The 22,808-nt window shown below is 49.8% G+C and overlaps 1 protein-coding gene across 2 annotated transcripts; it reads left to right on the top strand.

The window, feature by feature from the left end:
* Positions 1 to 450: 450 nt before the first annotated feature.
* USP49 (ubiquitin specific peptidase 49) lies at positions 451 to 21,805 on the top strand. Of its 2 annotated transcripts, XM_050327087.1 has the most exons (7): positions 451 to 515; positions 14,523 to 14,665; positions 15,592 to 16,999; positions 17,663 to 17,867; positions 19,694 to 19,802; positions 20,472 to 20,677; positions 21,365 to 21,805. In XM_050327087.1, exons 3-7 carry the CDS (start codon positions 15,620 to 15,622, stop codon positions 21,553 to 21,555), a joined length of 2,091 nt encoding a protein of 696 aa, XP_050183044.1. In that variant the 5' UTR covers positions 451 to 515; positions 14,523 to 14,665; positions 15,592 to 15,619; the 3' UTR covers positions 21,556 to 21,805. The 2 variants fall into 2 exon arrangements, with proteins under 2 accessions (XP_050183044.1, XP_050183045.1); XM_050327088.1 differs by lacking the exon at positions 451 to 515 and having other exon boundaries at positions 13,843 to 14,665; positions 20,472 to 20,526; positions 21,365 to 21,538.
* Positions 21,806 to 22,808: the final 1,003 nt, after the last annotated feature.

Below are 22,808 nucleotides of genomic sequence, written 5' to 3'. Positions count from 1 at the left end.
GATGCAACAGCCTCGTGAAATCTTCAGTTTTAATTCTTGGCAGATGTTACAGACTGAGGGCTCATTGCAGTGGGGTCCCCGTCACCTCAGGGACCCCGCGGGGCGCCTCCCGCCACTACACAACCCGCCGAGGAGCCCCCGCGCTGCCCCTTTAAGAGCCTCTTTGTCTCGGAGACACCCTTATTTACCCTCCCGCGACTCGCCCGGAGTTCGGCCCCGCGGCTCACAAAGCGCGGCGCGTCACGGGCAGGGGCGGGACTCGAACCCGCGCCGCGCCCCCACCGCCGGCTCCCATTGAGCAGCGCCCCCTGGCGGCCGCGCAGACTGCGTACGGCGAGCCCGCTGCGCAATTGGCGTAAGCGGCGGGCGGCGGGGGGCGGGAGCCGGCGCTGAGTGACGTGCGCCCCGGCCAATGGCGAGGCGGGGCGGGGCGCGGCGGCCAATGGGCGGGGAGGGGGCGTGGCCGGCGCGGGCGTCTCGCGCTGGGTGACAGCTCGCGCGTGCTGGTGATGGCGGTAAATAAAGGGGAGGGGGGGGGGACACACGGGACGCGACCCCCTGAGGGCACGGGGGGGGGAGAGCGGTGAGGGGCTGCGGGGGGCGAGGGTGGTGAGGAGGGTGCTGAGGGGTCCCTGCTGCCCCCCCGCTACTCAAGGACCCCCGCCGCCCCGCGCGGTGCGGTCGTGGGGGGGCTCGGAGGCGACCCTTTATTGCCCCTTCTCTCCCCATCACGGGGTCGCCGCCTTTGTGCGCGGGCGGGACCCCCACGCCGGGCTCGGCGGCTCCGCAACTTTCCCTTTGTTGAAGAACCCCCCCGCCCCATCCCAGGACCCCCTCTCCAGACCCTACATCCTGCCCTGGAATGTCACCAGGATACCCCCGCTCCCTGCCTTCCCCGGGACCCCCTCCTCACCCGCTTCCACCCCCGGGGCCCCCCTCTCTACAATTCCCCCCTTGCTCCGTACCCCCCCCTCTCCCCCAGGACCCCCCGTCCCAAGGACTGACCCCCCTTGCCCTCCCCGGGACCCTGGGGGGCTGCTGGGGGTCGTGGCTTTGCTGGGAGGGGGGAGAAACGCGCCTTAAAAATATAAAAATATCCCCCTTAAACCCCCGTGCCGTGCTTGGAGGGGGGGGGGTGGCACCAGAATGGGGAAAATCCGTGCGGGTTTGTGTTTATTTAAGAGAAAAAAAAAATACCGGGAAAAACAAAAACAAAAAACAAACAACAAAAAAAGCCACGGGTTTGTGTCTCGCACAGAGGGAAGGAGCAGAAGTTAATCCGGGGGGGACTGGGAGCACCTCGGGTTTGGGTTTGTTGGTGGGGAGTGTCCACCCCGGGAGAGGAACTGCTTCTAAACCTCCTTTTAAAACCTCCAAAGGGGTCGCAGCGGTGACACCACCACCCCCTGCCCGCCCCGAGGGCTCTCAGAGCCAAGGGAATAACGGATAAGGGATAACTGAGCCCCTAAAACGGGAGTCAGGGATGGAAAAGGTGCTAATTTTAGGAAAGGCGGCCGGTAATCGCGGTACGGGCGGTCTGGCGGAGGGAACGAGCCTGATCCGAGCGTCAGGACAGCTCCGGCTCTCCAGCAGGAGAATGCTGAGTGGGGGAGAGCATCCCGTTATCCCGAAATACTGGAGTGGGAGGGTGGAAAGTGGCTTTACTTTGCAGAGTTTGCTCCTGTACTTTTAGTCAGGGAGAGATGCTGCGAACTCCGGCAGCCGCTGAGCTCGTCTGGTGTGAAATGATGCAAAATTCGGTCCTTTCACACGCTGCCGCCTCAGGGAAGATGCTCCTGGAAACCCGGGAAGGAGATGCTGATTCCTCATTCCAGGGAAAACTCTGACTTCGGCAGGAGCTTCTCCTGGAGGAGAATCGATTGGCAAGGCAGGAAATAGGGAACAGATTAAATGGGATGATAAGGAGAGTGAAAATAAGGTTTTAGGGAGAGGGCTGAGAGCTGAGCGGCTGCTGGAGCTGAGGAATGAAGGGACACGGGAATGAGGAGCAGGTAAATCAGTGGAATTGCAAATTAAAAGCTCCGTGTGGGTGTGAGCAGTGTGGATTAGACTTGGATTAAACAAGTGGCCCTGTGAACTGGCTGGAGCTGCACCGTATCGAATTCTCCCTGAATTTCGGCTGCTCTGCCTTGGGCAGCTGCACCCGGGGGTTGCTGTGGTTCATCCAGTGTCAGAGGGGTTGGGTGATGTTTAAAAAGGAGAGGGCAACGAAAGCATTTGGTGTTTTTATTTGGATTGAAAACGGGCTGGGTGCAAATATTTGGAAACGATGTGCCAAGCGTGAGCAGCATTTGATGTCTCCGGGCTTTGCAAACCATAAATGTGTGTTTATTCCTCCCCTGATCATTCTCCCTGTGAATACGAGCTGACTCCAAAGTGGAAGGGGTGTTTTGGAGTTGGCAGATTTTCCGCTCTGGAATAACTCTTGGTCTTGTGCAAGTTGGGTTTGTTACAGAGAATTCTGCTCGTTCGGGAGCGGGGCTGGACAATAGTCACATATGCAACAGTTTAGGGGCTGTTAGAGCCAGGAAGCCAAAACTGGGGATTTGTTTAGCTGTTGTGTGTCCAAGGATTGTTAGTGAGGAATCTCCTGCTGCAATTCCTGCGGAGATTCCAGCTGCATGTGGTACAAGGCCCTGGGCTTGACAAGAGGCCTGCGAGGATGAGGAATTGGGGATCAGCCTCGTGTGCTGTGGAAGGAACGGGGGCTGAGGATTGTTGGGATTGGGAAGGGAAGGGTGAGGGCTGTATCCCTGGAGTGTTGTGCTGCTGATCCCTGGGATGCTGCTGAGGGACAGAAGAAGGCACCTTTAGGTTCTGTGTCTCCCCTCTGCTCTGGGGTTTTTGCTGCAGTGGATTTGTTGCTGGTCCTTCCTGCTTCAAACCCAGCTCTGTCCACATCACACCCTGCAGGTTGTTTTCTGCGGTGCTAAAACACTCACTTGTTAATTATAATTTTCAAGTAGTTCTGTTTTGTCTCAGAAAAAGTGACAAGAAGCACTTTCTCAGCAGCAAAGATTTTTTTTTTCAGCATAAATTACTGAAAATGTCTATTAAGATCCTGTTCATTACCTGTTTTTATACTGAAATGTCTTAGGCCTTTTTCTGAGACTCCTAAATTGAAATTTAGTGTTTTCTCATCCCTTAGAAGATGTTACTGGATTGATTCAGAACAGTTAATAAATGGAAATACTACAAAATTCAGCTTCTGTCCTGTGAGGTCCTTGTGGATTCTTTCACACGAGTTTTTTGCTTTAGGGAAGTGTGAAAGGGTTTCTGAAGTTGTCAGCTCTGAGGCAAAACAAAACTAAGAGGTTTAGTTTCAAATTGTTGTAAATGAACAGAGAGATACTAAGGAAGCTGCTTGAAAACTTTGCCAATAACTGGGAGCAGCAGTTGAGGTGGAAGGGGGGACTGGGGAGATGGGGTCACTCTGAGCTGTGTGATGGGACAAAAGATCCCAGAGATCCCCCCCAATCCTTTATTTTCTGCAAGAATCCTCTCCAGTGAATTAGAAGTTTCTCTCACTTTGTTTAACAGCCTTTGTGGTTTTAATCTTGAATGTTTCGCTGAGGGTTGGTTTTGTTGTTGGGTTTTTCCCCTTTTGGGGAGATGTTCCTGTCTCAGCAGCCTGTTGTTAATGGCACTTCACCTTTCCCAAACACTTCAGGGCTGTTGGATGGAAAAAAAGCCCCCTTCAATGCCAGTGAAAGGGAGACCATCCTCGTTAGTGTGAAACCCTTAACGAGTCACTGCTCAGGAGGGAGCAGAACCAAACTGTTTACCAGAAACCATTTAAAAATCTGATTTAATAGATGAGAATATCTCTGTTTGTACCAACCCTAACGCTCTTCACTTTGGTTTTGTGAGACTTCAGCTGAAAGGTGGCTCATGTGAGGCTGTTGAGTCGCTTGTGGCTCAGGAGCCAGGGAATTACAGCTCTGGCACCCAGGGAAACAAAACAGATTAAAGGGGGAGCGAGGGGACAGGAGGTAAAAACAGAGGTGAGGTTCTGCCCTTTGCCAGTGTCACAGGGAAATAATTTCTAAGCGAACTAAAGCTGATTATTTGTATGTTTGCAGTGATTTATGTCCTGGTGTGCTGAGGAAAATGCAGATTAAAATGTACTGTTAAAATACGCTGTTCTGCTGGGTTCAAAAGGAAGAAAACCTCCCTTTTTGCAGCAGTGCTGAGGAGTGTCTGTAGTAGACAGGAGACAAGCAAAAAAAATTAAGCTGGCTGCGTTGTGCTAAGTGTTGTTAATGAGCTTTTTGCTTACAGTGTGGCAGTGAGTGCACATGAACTATTACACCTTCAGTACATGACAAAAATCAGTTGAAATGCCTCAGGACGTGGCAAATTGTTGGGACAAACCCTGAGATTTTTTGAAAGCATGCTCACTAGGTAGGTTCCTTTAATTAGGTAATTATAAAGTAATTCACTGAGAAGCCTGGCTTTTTAAGAGCTTTGCTGAGAAAGTAGAAAATACCTGAAAACCAGGAGCTTTTCTTGTTCCCTCCCCACGGTGCTCACACTTGCTTTCTTGTCTCACTGCTTGGCTCTGTAATTCAGCTGCGTTTTCAAATGGAGACAGAGAACTGGAATCCTGGGATCTGACAGCTCCCAGTTACTCTGAAATGTGTCTTGTGTAACGTGTCAGTCATGACAAATGCACTATTTAAAGGAAAATTCAGACTAAGGAGGTGTGTTCCAGTGTTTTGTAAGTCTGCTAACTGAAGTGCAAGAGGGAAAAACACATCCTCAGGCACAGGAATCCCTGCAGAACTGTGCAGTTGCTAAATAACCTGCTCCAGCTTGGACTTTAAAAGCAAAGAATAGTTTGGGGTGTGGTGTAGATCAGGAAAACTTTCACACTCAACCTCTAAGCAAGTGCTGGTGAAAAAGAAACTCCTTTCCCCCCTCCGGGTGCAGCCAGGGCCGGCCTTTCAAAGACCCAATTTACTGGAGCTTTAGAGCATTTCTGTGCTTTTCAGGCTTTTCAGCCAAACCATGGAAGATCGAGTCAAGAGTTATGGGCCACAGCTGTGTCCCTCCATTGACACGTTCTATGGGAGATCAGCTGAGCTGATTAAGAAATGGTGACCACGGCTCCCTTCCCTTATTCCCCGTGAAAGGCAAATCCATGCCCTCCGTGGAGGAGCCCTGCCTTGGGACCATATTTTCCCATTCACTTGCAGTGGGCGGCTTAGATTTGATTAAGAAATACTGTCCTCTAATTGCATTCTGCCCCTTCTCTCTCAGGCTCTGAAAAGCCTCTGAAGACAATCCCGGGGTTTGAAGTTGGGATACAAGTGGTGTGGAAGGAGGGCCCGGGAGGGGACGTGATGAAGTGATAAGTGGATTTTAGCTGGAAATGCTGAAAGAGTGGCCTGAGGAGGGCACTGAGGGCTGGCTTGTGGTTCTGCACTGCTGGGGCTTTGTTCCCTTTCTCCCGGGAGGGATCAGTGTCTCCATTCCAGCGAGTTCCAACAAATGTGCTTTCCTCTTCTTCAGGCAGCAAAAAACTCTGTTTTATATTAAATCACAGAATGGTTTGGGTGGGAAGGGACCTTAAAGCCCATCCAGTGCCACCCCCTGCCCTGGGCAGGGACACCTTCCACCAGCCCAGGGTGCTCCAAGCCCCGTCCAGCCTGGCCTTGGACACTTCCAGGGATGGGGCAGCCACAGCTTCTCTGGGCAACACAAGCATGAAAAGCATGTTTTAATTTTAAAGACAAACATTCTAGACTCAGAATGGTATTAATTATGCTGAAAAAAAAAATCCATGGAGAACTGTGCTGTTCTTAAAAAAGAAAGTTAAATCAGCTGTTTATTCACTGGAGTTGTGAGAAAGAGCCCTTAGCTTGGATTTAATGATGTTTAATCATTCTTTCAGAAACACAAAGGAGGTACTAAAAGCTGTTCAGCTGAGCTATAAAGAACTAATAGCTATAACTCAGATTCAAAAGTGATTTAGTTCCAGAGGTAAGTCCATAATCCGACCAGTCATGAGTTAATCTGTCATCAGACTAAGACTAGAAGCAAATCTATTTAACTAAGAATAGTTAATTCACCTGAATCAGAGCAAGGCTGAAGATCCTTCTCACAAGAGTTTATTTTGAGAAAATATAATATCCATGATACAGAGTAAAAATAGTGAGTGTCTTTCAAAGGGAAAAACTGTGCTTTGGAATTTGCACTGCTCTTCTTCTGCACTTTTCAGGATGGTTAGACCTGCTGGTTGGACACAGTGGAAGTGAATCTGTGAATAAGGAAGAAAATACCCTGTTTATCATAAAATCCAAAGGGTTTAGAACAGCTTTTTGTGGCATCAAACCCAAATTCACCTCTCCCTCTTTGCTTTCCTTGTCCTGTTGTTCCATCTCAAGACAAATTGAAGGGATGAACTCTAACCTCTTAGTAGGATAATTTATTAAAATAACAGATGCTCTAGAATGGGGCCTGGGTTGATCTTCAGTTCTTAAGGAAGATTAACAACCTGAGAGTTCACAAATCGGGTTCCCGGTTCCGACCTCGTGCCGCGGCGCCGACGTGCAGTGGGGAGGACAAAGGCACCACTCAGATCCTGCCTGTGATTCATAAAAAGAGGATTTCAGACAGAACAGGATTCAAAATATTCAAATTAGGAATAATTCCATCTGGGGGGGGGGGGAAGGTGCATTTGGGCAGGTGAAATTCTCCCTTACGTAGCAGAAAGCAGAGGCACGACCCTTGTGCGAGGCTGGGAAGGTTTGGGACCAAAACCACAAATCTTGGTTTTATTGATGCCACTTCAGGTCCCCGTTTGCATGCTGAGGAAGAGGAGGGTTTGCTGGATAAATGTGGTTTTCCCAGCACAAAACAGGCCCATCAGTCAAGCAGGGGAAGGGGACGTGTAAATCCCTCTAATTCTTTGTTGACAAGAAAAGAGAGAAGCCCTCGGTCGAGCCCCATGGTCTGAGTGTGGGGGGTCAGAGATTTGCTATTTCCAGAGCTGGGGATGTCGGAATGCTTATGGATATTATACAGATAAATACCATGGAGCATCCTGGGCTGATGTCTGGGGTTCGTTGGTCAGACAAATAAAATAACAGAGTCCCATCTGCATTTGGATAAATTGGTCGCCGTGTTTCACTCCATCGACCAATTTATAAATTTATATATAAAACCCACAGGAAATTTTCTGCTGTTCTGTCTCACTCGTTTGGGGTTTAAAAAAAAACAAACAACTGATAATTGATTGGCAAGTGAAGGAGAAGAAAATGATGGAGAGGTGTGTCAAAACCCTTCGTTATTTTTGTCTGGTTGTAATCGCTGCTCCTCAAACATATTAGAGGCACCTTCCCTGCTTAAGCCACAGCCTGTGGAATATTGCACTTCTATTTAATGCTCTTTGCCTGTTCATTATGGCTGTGAAGATAATAAGGCACAGCCTGCTGGGGTTGTCTGGTGCTTTATTGCTCTGGAGATGGCTCTGACATGTTCGTTTGACTGATGGCTCTCGGCGCTGTATCAGCTGCGATTTGGGGTGGGTTTGTTAATAGTCTGTCGGAGATTCTGCCAAGATGGATATGAATTAAAATGTGGGAGGAAGAACAGCAGAGGACTACCCAGAACTTAGCAAGTCTTCACTCTGTGCCGTAATCCCTCTTTGTGTCTGTCACAAAGGGATCCTGGAGGAGGCTGTTATTCCGCTGCCGAATCCCGGGGCTGCTCGTCGATCCCTGCGGCAGCGCGAGGACCCCGATGGGCTGGAGCTGCCAAACTTCACCTCGTCCCTGTGCCGTGAGGGGCTCTGGGTTTGTTTTCTTAAAATTCCCTGGGTTTTGGTCCAGAATGAATCGGGGTTTGAAATGCTGGGGGGACAGACCGAGGTGCTCCGGGTCAAAACGTAACCGGCTCTGCCTTTGCAGTCACAGGGTCACGGAATCGTTTAGGCTGGGAAGGACTTTAAGATCATCAGCCCAAAAATGATGTGGGATTTTGCTGATGTTTGTTGTGAAAGTGGGTGGGCATTGATAGGATTTTCCCTATCAAAAGGCTTAGTGTGTGATTTTTAATATTTTTTATGCATCATCTGTGAACTATTGCTGTGAACTCAACTCTGAATGTGCCGTTTTCGTGACAATTGGTAGTAAATGTGATGTACTGAACGTGAAAATAATGGTTAAAGAGCATGGGCTAAAGAAAAAAATGCTTTCTGCAGTCTGGAAAAATGTAGGGGCTTGTGTGGTTGGCTGTGATTAGAAGGACTGATAAGGCAGGGAAAGTGGGAAGCCAAGAGAAAGGCTCTTGATCTCTGTTCCTGCTTTGTCAGGCCACGCTGGGATAGATGGGGCTGCTTTGGTTTCACCTGCACCTTGTCAGTGATTCTGGGGCTGCCACATAAACCTGGGCACAGCCCTGAGCCCTGACTGTGCCTGGAGCAGGAGCGGTGCCCTGGCCAGGGGAGGTGTGAAGGGAAGCAAAGACACAGGTTTTGGTGTGAGTCCTGACAGTTTTGGGACGGGGAGGAGTGAAAAAGTGAATTTCCCACTGATTCGGAGGCGGTGCCGCTGCTTTTGTGCCCGTTAAAGCTCCTGCTCTGGCTGAGGTGTTTCAGGAGGAATGTCTGGGGGCAAAGAGGTAGAAAACTTTAGGACACTATTACATGGCACTCTCTGTCAGAACTGTGGAAACAACTCTTTGGGAATTCGTGGGTCCTGTCAAGTTGGTTGCTTGACTCATGAAGTGAAATTGTAACTTTCCGTCGGGCAGTCGGTGTCTGCTTTCAGCCTGTTCTAATTCTGTCCTTTTTCCTGTTTGAGTCTGATAATTCAAGTTGTATGTGTTTGCTGTAATTGCTTCAGGCTTCTCCAGATGGAAGAGCCAGGGAATTGCTGCGTTGGTTCCTTCCCTTTTGGGCTGGTTCAGGAGGGCAGGAGGAAACTCTGGGAACTCTTTTAATGTCCAGAGAGGGCCTCTGTGCACAGGGCGTGCAGATCGTGTTTCTCAGCTTATTGACACTGCAAAAAGCCAGCCCAAAAATAAAACCTCGAAGCCTGTGGAAAGAGAGGGGAGGAGGGATTTGATGTGTTGTAATAAATGAAGAAACATTAAGTTCTGGAAAGCTGTGAACTAAGATGTATGCAGCACATTAATAATGCTTTTTAACATCCAGAGTAGTTAAGTAGTAGTTCCCACATTTTCAGGGACCTGTAGCACATGGATCTTATTTGTTTGTGTGTTTTACAGTGGCTCTGAAGAATATGGAGTCAATATTGCACATGGAAATTGATTCTTAGACCTGAAGTCAAGGGCTAAAATTAAAAGTACAGGTAGCTGGGATTTAACCACTTATTTTTGTTTATCTCTTAGATGAGAGACAGTGTGAGTTTGTCTTAATAAGAATATTCCTATTTCATCTTTAAAACACTTTAAATTTTAAAATCTTCCAAGTTCAGACTCGTGGGGCTGGATTTGAATGGCAGTCTAGGCACAGAATGGCCCATTCCTGTGTGAAAGGAGGGGTTTCACCTTCCCTCTGCCTTGCCATGATTGTTTTCAAACCCTCAACTGCAGCTCCATTTGTAGGGAGTGTTGAGCTGGCTCCAGTTTAATGGGATCTTCGCTGGGAAGGAATGTGGATAGAAGACACATGTGCAGAGATTTGCTGGCCTGTGTGAAGTTGGAATTACGGCTCTTGGAGGACACGGCGGTGCCAAGTCTTTCGTTGGAGCCACAAATTTATTCCCACCCAACCAAAGGAGTTTGGTGGCTTTTCTGGCTCCTTGGAGTTCACCAGAAAGCAGAGAGTGTGTGTGTGTGTGTGTGTGTGTGTGTGTCTGCAGGGAGGTGGTTCTGGGGAGTGCAGCTAAACCAGTTCACCAGAACAGCAAAAAAAGGCAGGATAAGGTTATTTCACCCTTTCCAGGCACTGACTCGCTTTAGGAATGGGGAATATTCCTCTAAGGACAGAGGATGGGGATGTGGTGGTGACAGTTGTTATTGTTTTCTGCTTGGAAAAGTGTCATTGCCAGAGTCTTTGAGAGGTGAGGAAGAATTCAGGAGGAATTTCCTCGTGGAAAGGGCTGTCAGGCCTTGGCAGGGGCTGCCCAGGGAGGTTTGGAATCCCCATCCCTGGAGGTGTCCAAGGAAGGGCTGGACATGGCCCTCAGTGCTCTGGGCTGGGGTACAAGGTTGGAAAATCCCTCCAGGACCAGCCAGTCCAACTACAGTTGGACTGGCTGGTCCTGGAGGGATTTTCCAACCTCAGTGATTCTGGGAGTCTGTAAATACAGGGCTTTGCTGTGAGTACACCCTTAGAACTGGAACATGAATGCCTGAGCAGGAATTTTTTTCCCCCCATCTCCAGTGCAGCTCAGATTACATGTTTTCATTAGACATCTGGTTCAATAATTGGTTCCTCACAAACGGGGAGGTTAAAACAATCACAGGAATAACGTTTTGGAGTCGCCGTGTGCAGTTTTAGAGATCTCTCCTCTCTGCTGTCGCCCTGTTTGCGTTTTTGGGTGTTTGCAGCAGGGTGGAAAATCCAGAGTTCCACATGAAAATGGGTTATTGGGTGGGGGGAAAGCACTTGGGGTCTTGCATCTAAATTTTTAAACCTATTTCATAGTATCGTAGAATCACTGGATATTTTGGGTTGGAAGGGACCTTAAAGTGCCACCAGTGCCACCCCCTGCCCTGGGCAGGGACACCTTCCACCAGCCCAGGTTGCTCAGAGCTCCATCCAGCCTGGCCTTGGACACTTCCAGGGATGGGGCAGCCACAGCTTCTCTGGGCACCCTGTGCCAGGGCCTGCCCACCCTCCCAGGGAGGAATTTCTTCCCAATATCCCATCTAACCTCCTTCTCTATCAGTTTGAACTCATCCCCCTTGTCCTGTCACTGCAGTTTGACCAAATGCTGTATGTTCCTTATGTAGTTTTGATGGAAACCAGGAATACCTGAGGATATTTTTTTTCCTACAGTGTTTTAAAACAAAAAGGGAGAAGTTTAAAAAAGGGGCAAATGTGCTTTATTTAATGTGGGACCAGTTCCCACTGGGCTGGTGAAATGCTGCTGTGTTTCACTGCTGCCATTCCCAGGGGAGGGAGGGAGGAATGAATGAAAGAATCATTCAGTCTGAGCTTCCCACCTGTCCTGAAGGATGATTTCCAGGAGTTTGTGCCAGTACTGAACACTCTTGGACAAGAGTGGAGTCAACTGTTGGACAAATAAAAGAGGCATCATTCCAAGGCCAAACATCCAGCACCTCTCCTGATCCCTGTTCTTTTCGCTTCCTGCAGATTGATTTAGAAACAGAAAGTAGCTGGTGTCAACAGATCCCTGCAGATGTCTTTAATCAGGTTCCAAATGTGTAACAATGGGACAAAGAAGCATAATGAAATCATGTGGTTTATTTTAACACTCTTTTGGGGTCAGGAGCCAAATTGTTTCTGCTGCGTTTGGTTCTTGAAGTTGTTGGAGGTTCTTGCCATGAGTTTTTCCAGGGTTGTGATCCATGCAAGGAAGGGAAGTAGGGTTTGACCCAGTGTTTAAGTGATTTGCAATGTGGGAAATACTCAAATTGTCCCTAAAATATTATTGGCTAAACTAATGTCCTTATTTTTCTTTTATTCCCTATTACTTTGTTTCAGTTTTACTCATGTTTAGTGCATTGCAGTGCAGCTCCTCCTGCTGCTGGTGCCTCTTCTCAGTGCAGAGCAAGCAACTCATCCCTCCTCCTTCTTTTCCTTCCCCCAGCCCTTATCTGGGAAAGATCCAAGTAGGTGAGAAAGGAGGAGTTTATAGAGATTCTTTAAAATGACATCTACCTTAATGGAAAAAAAAAAATTGTAAGCCCCAGAATTAAACGGGATAAACTATAATTGCAGAGAGCAGAGCTCTGTGTGTTTGTTTCCAAGGCTTTTAAAATCCAAGGTGTTAATTCTCCGTCATTAAACCCTCGTGTTGCTCATGGTTTGTCACACCGACCGCAGCGATTTGTGCTCAGGCCCTGCAGCCTCCGAAGCGGCTCCAGCCCTGTGATCTCAGCCAGGTTTGTTTTCCCCCCTGTTTACAGGTTCTGACTCACGGTGGTGTTCTCCTTTAATCCCAGCCCTGTCATTCCTCCTGGCAGCCTGTTCTTGCGAGGAGGTTGTGGCCAGCTGTTTGTGTACCTGTGGAAAAGAGAGGGAAACTTCTCACTCATGTGCGAGTGTTTCGGTGGCTCCTTTTGCTCTCTGGGGCGTGGGGGCTGCAGGGCTGGACCTGCAGCTGCTCCAGCTGCCTTTGGTTCATGGGAGAGTCAGTTTTAATCCTTTTTTTTTAATCATGGAAGGGCTCAAAAATATGAGTCAATAAGAGAAACCTTTAATGTGAAGACGAACTCTGAAGTGTGGTGGGTGGAGAAGCCCCTCTCTGAGGAAAACCTCTCATTCGAGTGGTTTTGGGTTAAATAAACACCATTTCTTTCTAACTTTGAGAGCAGCCCAAGGTACAGGGAATTAGGGCTTGGATTTGCAGGGGAATTATCCGTGGATACCTAAAGAGAACCAGGTGGGGAATATCACCCGCGGCATCAAAGATGCTTTTGTGCTGAGAACGACTGAATTAAGGTGTAACAAAGCTGCTCTGTCAACTGCCCCACCGTGTTCAGAATCTCTTTCCCTTTGCAAGCAGGAAATCTCCCGGCCCACACAGGAAAAGCAAAAGCAGTTGACAAAAGGCTGGTGATTTATCTCCTGACAGCCTCCCGCATTGTCAAACACGATTCCCTGATGCTCTGGATCTGGTGTGGGATTGATTTCCTGGTAGCCTGTAACCCAGCTGGAACCAGCACCACTGGTTCTCCTTCCTTGGAAATTTGGGATAAATCTAGTGGGTTTTGAAAATACCGTGTCCTGAGAGCTTGCAGGGCTGGTGAGCAACTGGCTGTTTGATTATTCTCTGGAAAGCTGTGTGCATAAGGCCCATTTTTTGTTCCTCAGAACACGCTGGTGAGACTCAAGGGTTAAATTCCCCACACTGTCGCATATGGCAGTGAGCAGAATCACAGATGTTGATGATACAACATAATTAGTATTCTTTTATGTAAATGAAGGCTGTCAATGTTACCATAGTGTCTATACTCTCTCAAGCTGGAATCTCTGCCACTTGGTCTCACCAAGCCTAGACAGGATTATTGCACAATTTTTTGTCCAGACCTGAGGAGAGAAATAAAGAAAGAGGGGGGAAGAAGGGTCAGGGAGGAAGGTGGGGAGGGAGGAAGGTGGGAGGGGATGTTTCCAACTTGGAAAGAGGAGACCAAATCGGTCCTTTGTTTAGAACAGGATTTCCAGAAGTGCCTTTTCAGGTCCTGGGATCTGGGAGGGAACGAGCCCAGCCCAAAGGAGAGGTGGGGAGGTTTCTGAGCCCCTTTGAATAAACAGCTCAGATGGTTCTTCAGGCACTGTGGGTCCCCCCAGGAGGCAGGGGCTGAAGTGGCCACTTGAGCTTTAATCTGGAGTGGAGGAGAGTGAAAGAACTGAAGAGCTTTGATTTTTTTCCTTAAGAGATTCCATCTTTAACAGCAATATCACCGAAAAAGGCAGTGAATAAAGCAGACTTGCATAATTTAGGGCCACTAAAAATGCATTTTCTTAGCCTGGCCAGGTCTCTGCCCACCCATCCAGGTGATGGCTCAATACCTGTCCCAAAGCCTTTGGCAGGGTGTGCTGGGGCCTTTGTTGTATTAAACTTTACCCCTCATAAAATGACTTTTTAACCAAATATTCTGTGTGCCAGGTCCCACACTCTCTGTGCCATCTGTAACCACTTTGTGCCTGGGATTGCTGTCCCCTGTCACTGCTCTGTGTGTGTTCAGTACCGCAGTCGTAGCTGTGGGAGCAACTTAATTCAGTCTCTCCTGGATTATTCCAACAGATCCATTTTTACAACCTCTTCTACCTTTTGGCAGGTTTTTACCCATTTTCCTCTCCTCTCTAGTTCTTATTTTGCTGCAGTTCACATTTGACGACTCCTCATTACTTCCTTTTTATTGTTTGAAGAATCACCTAGAAATGAAATTTATTCAGCACAGCTTTTTTTTTTTTTTTTTTAATCTTTTCCCCCATCTCCTCCCCCCTCGTTCACCAAGTGATCGAAGCAGCCAAAATCCAAGTGATCACAGGAGGGGCACGTTTTTCCTCACTTTTTTTAACTCCCATTTTTGCTCTGCCATATGTTGGGTCACCCACTACAAAAGACTCACGACGAAGAGGCCCCATGTGATCAGCAGATTTACAGCTTGCCCGAAAATGAAAGCAGAAAATGAAATTCCAGAGTGCCTCTTTGCGTGTGACGCGTGTGAACATCTGAGAATTTGGGTTCCTGGGTGTGAGCAGGCTTTGGCTTCCAGATAATTCCGGTGCCTGTAATAAAGGTGTTCCGTGTGCGCCGAGGGGGTTAATTAATGGTGCTCCAAACCAGCCCTGCCTGGGTTTGTTTCTGTGCATCACCAGAATATTCTCTCTCCAGGGCTTTGAAGATGGGCTGCCTCGCAGTGAAGACTTAACTGGTGATTAAATTCTCCCTGAAGCACCGGGACTCCCGTGGAACATGGGGCTGCTCCGCGCCCGGGACGCTGCGTGGCGGAGGAAAGGATGTGTGACCGCGGCCCCGTGAGTAGCGTGTGGGGCTGCCCTCCTTCCCTGGGACCAGAGCCTGCAGGGGCTGCACTGCACAATCCACAGCGCTGGCACGCCAGGGTTCAGCTGGGCTTTTCACAGGGCTGCACTCCTTGCACCTCCTCGGATGTCCCTGCAGTTCCAGTGGTTGCTCAGTAAATCAGCTGCTTTCTCTGTTTGTGTGTCCCACGTCCACACACAGATTTTCCTTTAGGTTTCCCCTGCGTGGTGCTACATGTTGAATTTTTTTTCCCATGCTGATTTTTTTTCAGCACTGGAATGTTTGGGAGGCTGTGGGAAATCGGGGAGTTCGGGGGCAGAATGTAAAGCCTGAGGACAAATGCTCTGGTTACCACCATTATCTGATATTTCAGTGGCTTCTGCCTGAAGTTGGTAACCTCAGTCTGGTTCCTGATGATATGCATTCCAATTCCAAATTCCTTTTGAGTGTATCAATTTCAAGGGGGCAGCTAAAGATCAAACGTGTGTGGGGACTGAATGAATCCTTCTCTCCGTGGATTGGGTCAGACGTGCTGGCAGCTGTCTGGGCCGGCCTTAGGAGACAGATGGAGCTTTATTCTCTAGACCTGGTCCATCCAATGTCTTTCACTGATGCTTTTAAAAAAACTGTGCACAGAAATAGTGTTGTTGGTTGAGGGATTGACAAAACACGACATGGGTGTTTTCATAGGTCTGGTACAAAAGGAGGGCAGTGGTCACGGCCCCAAAGGTGCCAGAGCACAAGGAGCGTTTGGACGATGCTCTCAGGCACAGGGTGGGATTTGGGGGTGTCCTGTGCAGGGCCAGGAGTTGGACTTTGATCTCTGTGGGTCCCTTCCACGACTCCACCCTGAACAGAAATGTTACATACCTGTCATGGCTCTAAAACCCTTTTCCCTTTCTTTTTTTTGCCTCGGCAGGTCAGAGCAGCGACGACTCCTGTGAGACATGGATAGATGCAAACATGTCGGGCGGCTACGACTCGCCCAGGACCACTCGATCCTGAACCCCCAGAAGTGGCAGTGCGTGGACTGCCAGACCACGGAGTCGCTCTGGGCCTGCCTCAAGTGCTCGCACGTGGCCTGCGGGCGGTACATCGAGGAGCACGCGCTGCGCCACTTCCAGGAGACGCGGCACCCCCTGGCCATGGAGGTGCACGACCTGTACGTGTTCTGTTACCTCTGCCAGGACTACGTCCTCAACGACAACCCCGAGGGGGACCTGAAGCTGCTGAGGAGCTCCCTGTCGGCCATCAAGGGGCAGAGGCAGGACGCCCCGGGGCGCGGGGGGCGGACGCTGCGCTCCATGGCGCTGGGGGAGGACGCGCGCGGCCGCCGCAGGAGCCCCCCGGGGCAGTCCCAGATGCTCACGGCGCTCTGGCACCGGCGCCAGGCCCTGCTGGCGAGGGCGCTGCGGACCTGGTTCGACAAGAGCTCTCGGGGGCAGCTGAAACTGCAGCAGAAGAAGCAGCTGGAGGAGCTGGAGAAGAAGAAGGAGGCGGCTCGGCAGCGGCGGCAGGAGATGAAGAGGCAGCTCCTGGAGGAGCTGGCGAACACCCCCCCCAGGAAGAGCGCGAGGCTGCTGTCCCACGTGCACAGGGAGAACTTGATTCCAAGGAAATTCAGGGAGGTGGCCTCCTCCCCTACCTCAAGGCAGGTGCAGAGCAGCAGGTTCAGACAGTTCTACTCCATCCGGCGCCAGCCCCTCATGACGCCCGGGGTGACGGGGCTGAGGAACCTGGGGAACACGTGTTACATGAACTCCATTCTGCAAGTGCTGAGTCACCTCCAGAAGTTCAGAGAATGTTTTCTGACACTCGATCTCTGTGAAACAGAAGAACTCTTGGCTAAAACTGTGAACGGGAGGGCCAGGATCCCTGGCAAACTGGCAAATGGGTCTGCTGCTAATGAGTCAGGGAAGACTGACAAAGTGGGATCATCTGGCACGCAGAGCTCGCCAGCTGGCTTAAATGGGAGCTCCTCCATAAGCCGGAGCTTAGAACTGATCCAGCCCAAGGAGCCGAGCTCAAAGCACATCTCCCTCTGCCACGAACTGCACACCCTCTTCAGAGTGATGTGGTCTGGCAAGTGGGCCCTCGTGTCCCCCTTTGCCATGCTGCACTCCGTGTGGAGCCTGATCCCGGCCTTCCGGGGCTACGATCAGCAGGACGCTCAGGAATTCCTCTGCGAGCTGTTGGATAAAGTCCAGCAGGAGCTGGAGTCGGAAGGAACGAAGCGCAGGATCCTCATCCCCTTCTCGCAGAGGAAGCTCACCAAGCAGGTCCTCAAGGTGGTCAACACCATCTTCCACGGGCAGTTGCTCAGCCAGGTATGGGCCTGCTCTGGCACAGGGATCGTTTGGAGCCATTCACACCGGGGAGCAAAGGCTCTGTGTGTTGAGGACCCCCAGATATGTGAGGAGTGGCTTAGGAGCACCTCCTGAGAAAGGTTGCTGTGCAGGTGTCAGCATTTCCATGCTTGTCACATTCATTATAAGTTCACTTGGCTTCTGTCACTTCAGGATGAAATCTGCACAAGCACAGAAGTTCTGACCCCTTAGATTTAATCTAAGTTTTGAATGTGATTTCAAAGTGTTTTTTCCTTTGTTTTGTCCCTTTTTGGTGGTGTTTCCATGCCTAGGAAGAATATGATGAGGGTCAGGGAGAGCATCTGATGTTTTAAAGAACAAGCTCTTTGACAATTTTTTTGCCAGCATATGAAAGTCACCTTGAGACACCGAATGTGCCAACTGTGAATTGGTGTTTCACCTGTAAAGGTGTTTGTCTGAGGAAGGAAGTAAATCCCAGAAAGGTGAAGAGAGAAGGAAGTTTTAAATTATTTGCTTTCAGACTGGACATCGAAGTGTTTCCCTTGACTCACAGATCTTTGTGGAACTGTTCTGCCTTTTGGGCACGAAGCTGCCCCGTGGCTGTGACAGTCAGTGCCAGTGTGCGGGTACAGAGCAGTATCTGTGTGTTTGTTCCATCCCCAGGTCACCTGCATAACGTGCAACTACAAATCCAACACCGTGGAGCCCTTCTGGGACCTTTCCTTGGAGTTCCCCGAGCGCTACCACTCCCTGGAGAAGGGCATTGTCCCAGTGCAGCAGGCAGAGTGCCTGCTGACAGAGATGCTGGCCAAGTTCACCGAGACCGAGGCGCTGGAGGGGAGGATCTACGCCTGCGACCAGTGCAACAGTGAGTGGGCTCTGGAGGCACCAGCTGTGTGCCTGGGGACGTGGCTTGTGGCCTGCCTGGGGGGGAAAACTCTGTTCTTCTGGGCTGCTCCTGCTGGTTTGGTTCCTGCCGTTGGTAGATGCTGCTCCTTCGGGCTCCCGTTGGGACCTGGCATGTCGTTTTTGCATCGGACGTGTCGTTTTTCTCTCATCTCTGCCGTTCAGCAGCACAATTCACTACAGCTTTGGTACAAGCCTGTTCAGAACTGCACTCACTTGTGTTGGAGGGGACTTAAAAGAATTTTTTGGGAGAGAGGGGGCTGGATTTAGAGGCAAAAGAAGGGCTTTATCCCCCGTGCTTTACTCATCTCTGCGTGGCAGGAAAGCTTTTCTGACACATCATCCCTATGCTGCTTGTTCTTGATTGAATCCTTGACCCAGAAATCAGAGTTCTCAAGGTGTGTAGCTGTGCCAGGTGAGAGTTTCATCCCTCTGTGGGCATTTGCTGGGAAGCACTGACCTGGCAGTATCCAGGGAGGCTCAGGTAATGTGTTATTACCTGGGAGGTGATGCACAGATTTTGCTGTGCTCAGCTAGTAGATGACTTTGCTTTCCTGCAGCAGCTCTGAGTGAAAGGTCATTATATCCCTGAAAATCATTTTAGCCTGTGTGTTATCATTCAGCTCAGCCACTCTGATAAGCTGGATTTGGATTCTTTTTCATGCAGGTATTTATGGCAAACGTTCATTCCCTTGGGAGGAGAACGCCAGTGATTTGACTTGCATTGCAACTAAGCAGCTGGAGTAGCAAATACTTGTAGAGATCTGTTCCCTGTCAACTGGCAAATCTGTTACCAAACATCTTCCCAGAGTGTTAGGAAATAATCCTTGACTGGATGTTCTTGGAAAAAAGCCAAATATGATTTGAATGGATTCTGATTCACAAATAACGTTCACAAATTGTCGATGCGGATGAGTTCAGCTTCATCTTAACTCAGTTTGCTTTGATTCTTTGTGAAAGCTGAATTTTAATGGTTACTTCAGAATTAAATGGCTTGGGAAGCATTAACCAGCTGGAAAGAGTCAGGGAAAGGCACCAGCCCGAGTCCAGGTGCCAGGAATGATCTGGGCAGCGCGTGTCAGACGTGCTGGAGGAGGAGGCACCCATCTGTTCTGAACTGGTGCACTGAGGTGCAGAAATCTAATTAACAGGTACATTTCTTATTGGAAGCTCTGACAGCCACCTGTCCTCCTCCTGGGACAGTCATATGTTCAGTGTCCTGCAAAGAGCAAGCACTGGGAAGAGGAACCGTTCTCCCTCTTCTCCAGCTTTGCTTCAGGGGCTGTTTGCTGTTGGTGGAATTCTGCTGGAAGCATTTTCTGACTTATATTAATACCCTTGGGCTAATGCAGGCTGCTACAAGCCTTATTCTAGTGCTGTAAGAAGCTCAAAGTAGCAGACAGAATAAGATAGCAGGTACTGCTCTTTGTGTGCTGGAGTTGCCCTGTGGGAACTGGAGCTGCTGCAGCCCCAGGTGTCTTTGGCCTTGGCTCTGTCTTGGTGTTCTCGGTGTATTTCTCGGGGCAAAACATCAGCACAAGCAGCTTGAAGGTGACAACTGATTGTGTGATTATGAGCATCACAAAAGGGGGAGTTCTGATCCTGGAGAAGTTCCTGTGGAGGGATTCCTAAATATTTACTTGTGTGTCCATCCCGAGCACACCTGAGCCCGACTGCTGCTGGAACAAAGAGGTCATCATGTGCTATTTTTCTCTCCTGGGAAGTGATCAAATCCTAACAATCCTTCTTGCCTTGATTTTTTTTTTTTGGGTGTTTTTTTTTTGTCAGGCAAACGGCGAAAGTCTTCTCCTAAACCTCTTGTTCTGAGTGAAGCTAAAAAGCAGTTGCTGATCTACAGACTACCTCAGGTCCTCCGGCTGCACCTTAAACGCTTCAGGTGAGGGGACACTGGCCTCTACTTTTTGGGAGGAACTGTGGGCCCATAACTTCTCTCAGTTCCTGCTAAGTGCAGATGGATAACCTGTTACCCACCAGGCATGTGAAACCCTCTCACGCTGCAATCAGGGGCAGTTTCGTAGCGTGCAGATTTGTTTGCAGCATCTTTTCTGCCACACCCCCCATGTAATGTTTCGTAAATATTAGTCCTGGTTTCCTTGAGTTGTCCTCGAGGGCCTTTGCTGGGTTTGCAGGCAGCTTGGAAGGATGGCTGGGAGATGATCAGTCGATGAGCCGAGAGATTTGCTGAAGGTGGAAGGTTGTGAGAGTTAAATGCCAGTGTTGTGTATTTACCTGTTGAATAAATGGCAGACAAAACTCAAAATATTATGAAAAGCCTCTAAAATGGTTAGGCCAGGTGTGTGTGGGGGTTTATTGATAGAACTGAGGATTTTAAAGGCTGCTTGGCTGTTGTGATCTCAACAATATCCCCGCTAATGCCATCAGGGACAGAAGGAGCTGTGTGTGCAAGGTGGCTGTAGGAGATTTTCGAGTGAAAACAAGGGAAACAGTTGGTGATGCTTCACTGGAGGGCTGTGGAGCAGTGTCTGCCTGTGCACCCCCCCCAGCCCGGAGCAGACCCCAAGTCTCTGATCCCTTGTGTTCGCAGGTGGTCTGAGCGCAATCACCGCGAGAAGATCGGGGTCCATGTCCTCTTTGACCAGGTATTAAACATGGAACCTTACTGCTGCAGGGACTCTCTCTCCTCTCTTGGCAAAGAGACCCTTGTGTATGACCTCTCGGCTGTGGTGATGCATCACGGGAAGGGGTTTGGCTCAGGACACTACACAGCATATTGCTACAACACGGAGGGAGGTGCGTGTGCCTGGGGACGGGGGGCCCGACCCCACAAACCCCTCTTTTACCCCGCAGCCGTGGCCTGCTGGGGAGCTTTGTGGCCAGAGCTCCTCTGGGCCCGGCTCAGCAGTCTGTGTGCCCCGCTGTGTTCCCGGTGGCGCGGTTGGTTTGTGACTCCCCCCTCGCGCGGAGCCCCCTCGGGGAGCCTCTTCGTGCCCGCTGGGAGCGCCGTGAATGCCTCATTTTCTCAGGCAGAGTCACTCCGTGGAGCTGCTCCAGCTGGGTGCCTTTGCTCGGGTATCCTTGGGATGAGGAGATAAACAGAAAGTGTTTTGAGACCGGACAGGAACTATTCATGAATAACATCCGCAGGGGGTGGTGCGGCTCCAGCAGCTGAATTGGTATTGACTCTGCCTCCTGGCTGGAGAAAGGGGGACAAATTGGCCATCTCCAGGGGGATTCTTGTCTCTGCCTAATTGAGCTTATGGGATATTATATATCACTGATTAAATTAAGATTTGGTATTTCTAAAGTGCAAAAAAAAAAAAAAAAAAAATAAAAAGGCTCAGAATGTTTTCCGGATAGAGGAGGACAGAGATGCTTTTTCTCCTGCGTTGTGGATGTTTCCTATGAACAGTTTCAAAATGCATCCAGGAGGAATTCTGCCTCCCTTGCTGATGTCCTCTTTCTCCCTTTGCTCCCCAGGGTTTTGGGTCCACTGCAATGACTCCAAACTGAATGTATGTAGCGTGGAGGAGGTGTGCAAGACCCAGGCCTACATTCTCTTTTACACTCAAAGAACGGTGCAGGACGGAGCAGGAATCTCAGAAAGACAACTCCAAGCTCAGGTGCCACCCAGAAACAGTGAGAAGGACGGCAGACTGCCGTTCCCGTGACGGGGAGCCCTGTCAGCACTCTCAGCTCCTTCTGGAACCATTGGTGTTCACATCCTTCCTCTCCATGGGGAAAAACGCTGCAGGAGTGGGATCAGAGCGGGATCTTTGCCACCTGGGGAGTTCTGGTGTTGTCAGAATCTCGGTTTTGCGGAGTCTCGTTGCTCAGTCAGGCTCACAGGAGTGCGATTAGGGAGGTTTTGATGCTGTGTTTCATCTCACGTGGGAGGAGGTGCCTGAGGTCTGTGACAAGGGAGCACAGCCAGGACAGAGGAGCATCCCCCTGGCTTCACAGCCCTGCAGTCCCCAGCCACCCTGGTCAGGGTGGCTGGGGACTGCAGGGCTGTGAAGCCAGGGGGATGCTCCTCCATCATCAGCCTGGGGGCAAAGCCCTGGCTGAATCTTTGCCAGCAGCTCTGTTGTGTCAGTGCCACCAGGGCTGTGTCACACCCCGTGGTTTATTCTCCGGGCTGAACTCAACTGGCAGCTAAATTCACTCAGAATGTGATTTCAATACAGTTCTTCTCTGGAGAAAGTGTGTTTAAACACAAAAAAACCCCTATAATAAACCAGGAATGTACCTGTGTGGTGCCAGAGCTGGCGGCAAAAACAAAGCCTGTGCTCCAGGTTTCTGCTGGAGTGGCATCACTGTCCCCAGGACTGTGAGGATTGTCCAGGCTGTGGCTTGCACAGCTGTGGCAGAGGAGGTTGGTGGTGTGGGGGCAGCTCACAGTGGCAAAATCCCTCTTTGTTACAAAAACGTGGCTTGTTCTCCTCGGGGGAGCAGAGTGGTGGGAATGGCACAGTGTGGGATTCTGTCAGCGCCTCTGGAGCGGGAACAGTCATTAGCTGTGGTTGTCACACGAGCCCAGACCAAGGGGAGGTGGCCCTGGATCCAGGCAGTGCCCAGAATTCACCCTGTGAGGTCTCTGTTCCTGCTGGGCCACCGAGGGAAGGAACGGAGTTAAATCTCAAATTCCACATCGAGTTGGAGAGGCTACAGAAATGTCTGTATCTGAAATCATCCTGATTTTGGAATCCTGTGAGAAGCACAGAGCCTTAGTGGACTATTTGTAGTCACTTCTCAGCCTACAGTTGCACCTCAGGTGTGTTTTTGTAATTTGGGGTTTGGCTGTTCGCGTTTCATGTTTTAATCTGAATGTGGAACTGCAGAAGAAAACCCCCCCAACACTTTGATGTCTTTCAACCTTGGCTATTTTTTTAATGGTTAAAAGGTGAAATAATCTGAAATACAA

Source organism: Myiozetetes cayanensis, unplaced genomic scaffold (genome assembly GCF_022539395.1).
Source record: "Myiozetetes cayanensis isolate MyiCay16 unplaced genomic scaffold, myiCay2020 scf32, whole genome shotgun sequence".
Lineage (NCBI taxonomy): Eukaryota > Metazoa > Chordata > Aves > Passeriformes > Tyrannidae > Myiozetetes > Myiozetetes cayanensis.
Note: the sequence above shows the minus strand (reverse complement) of the source record. Positions and strands in the feature narration are given on the sequence as shown.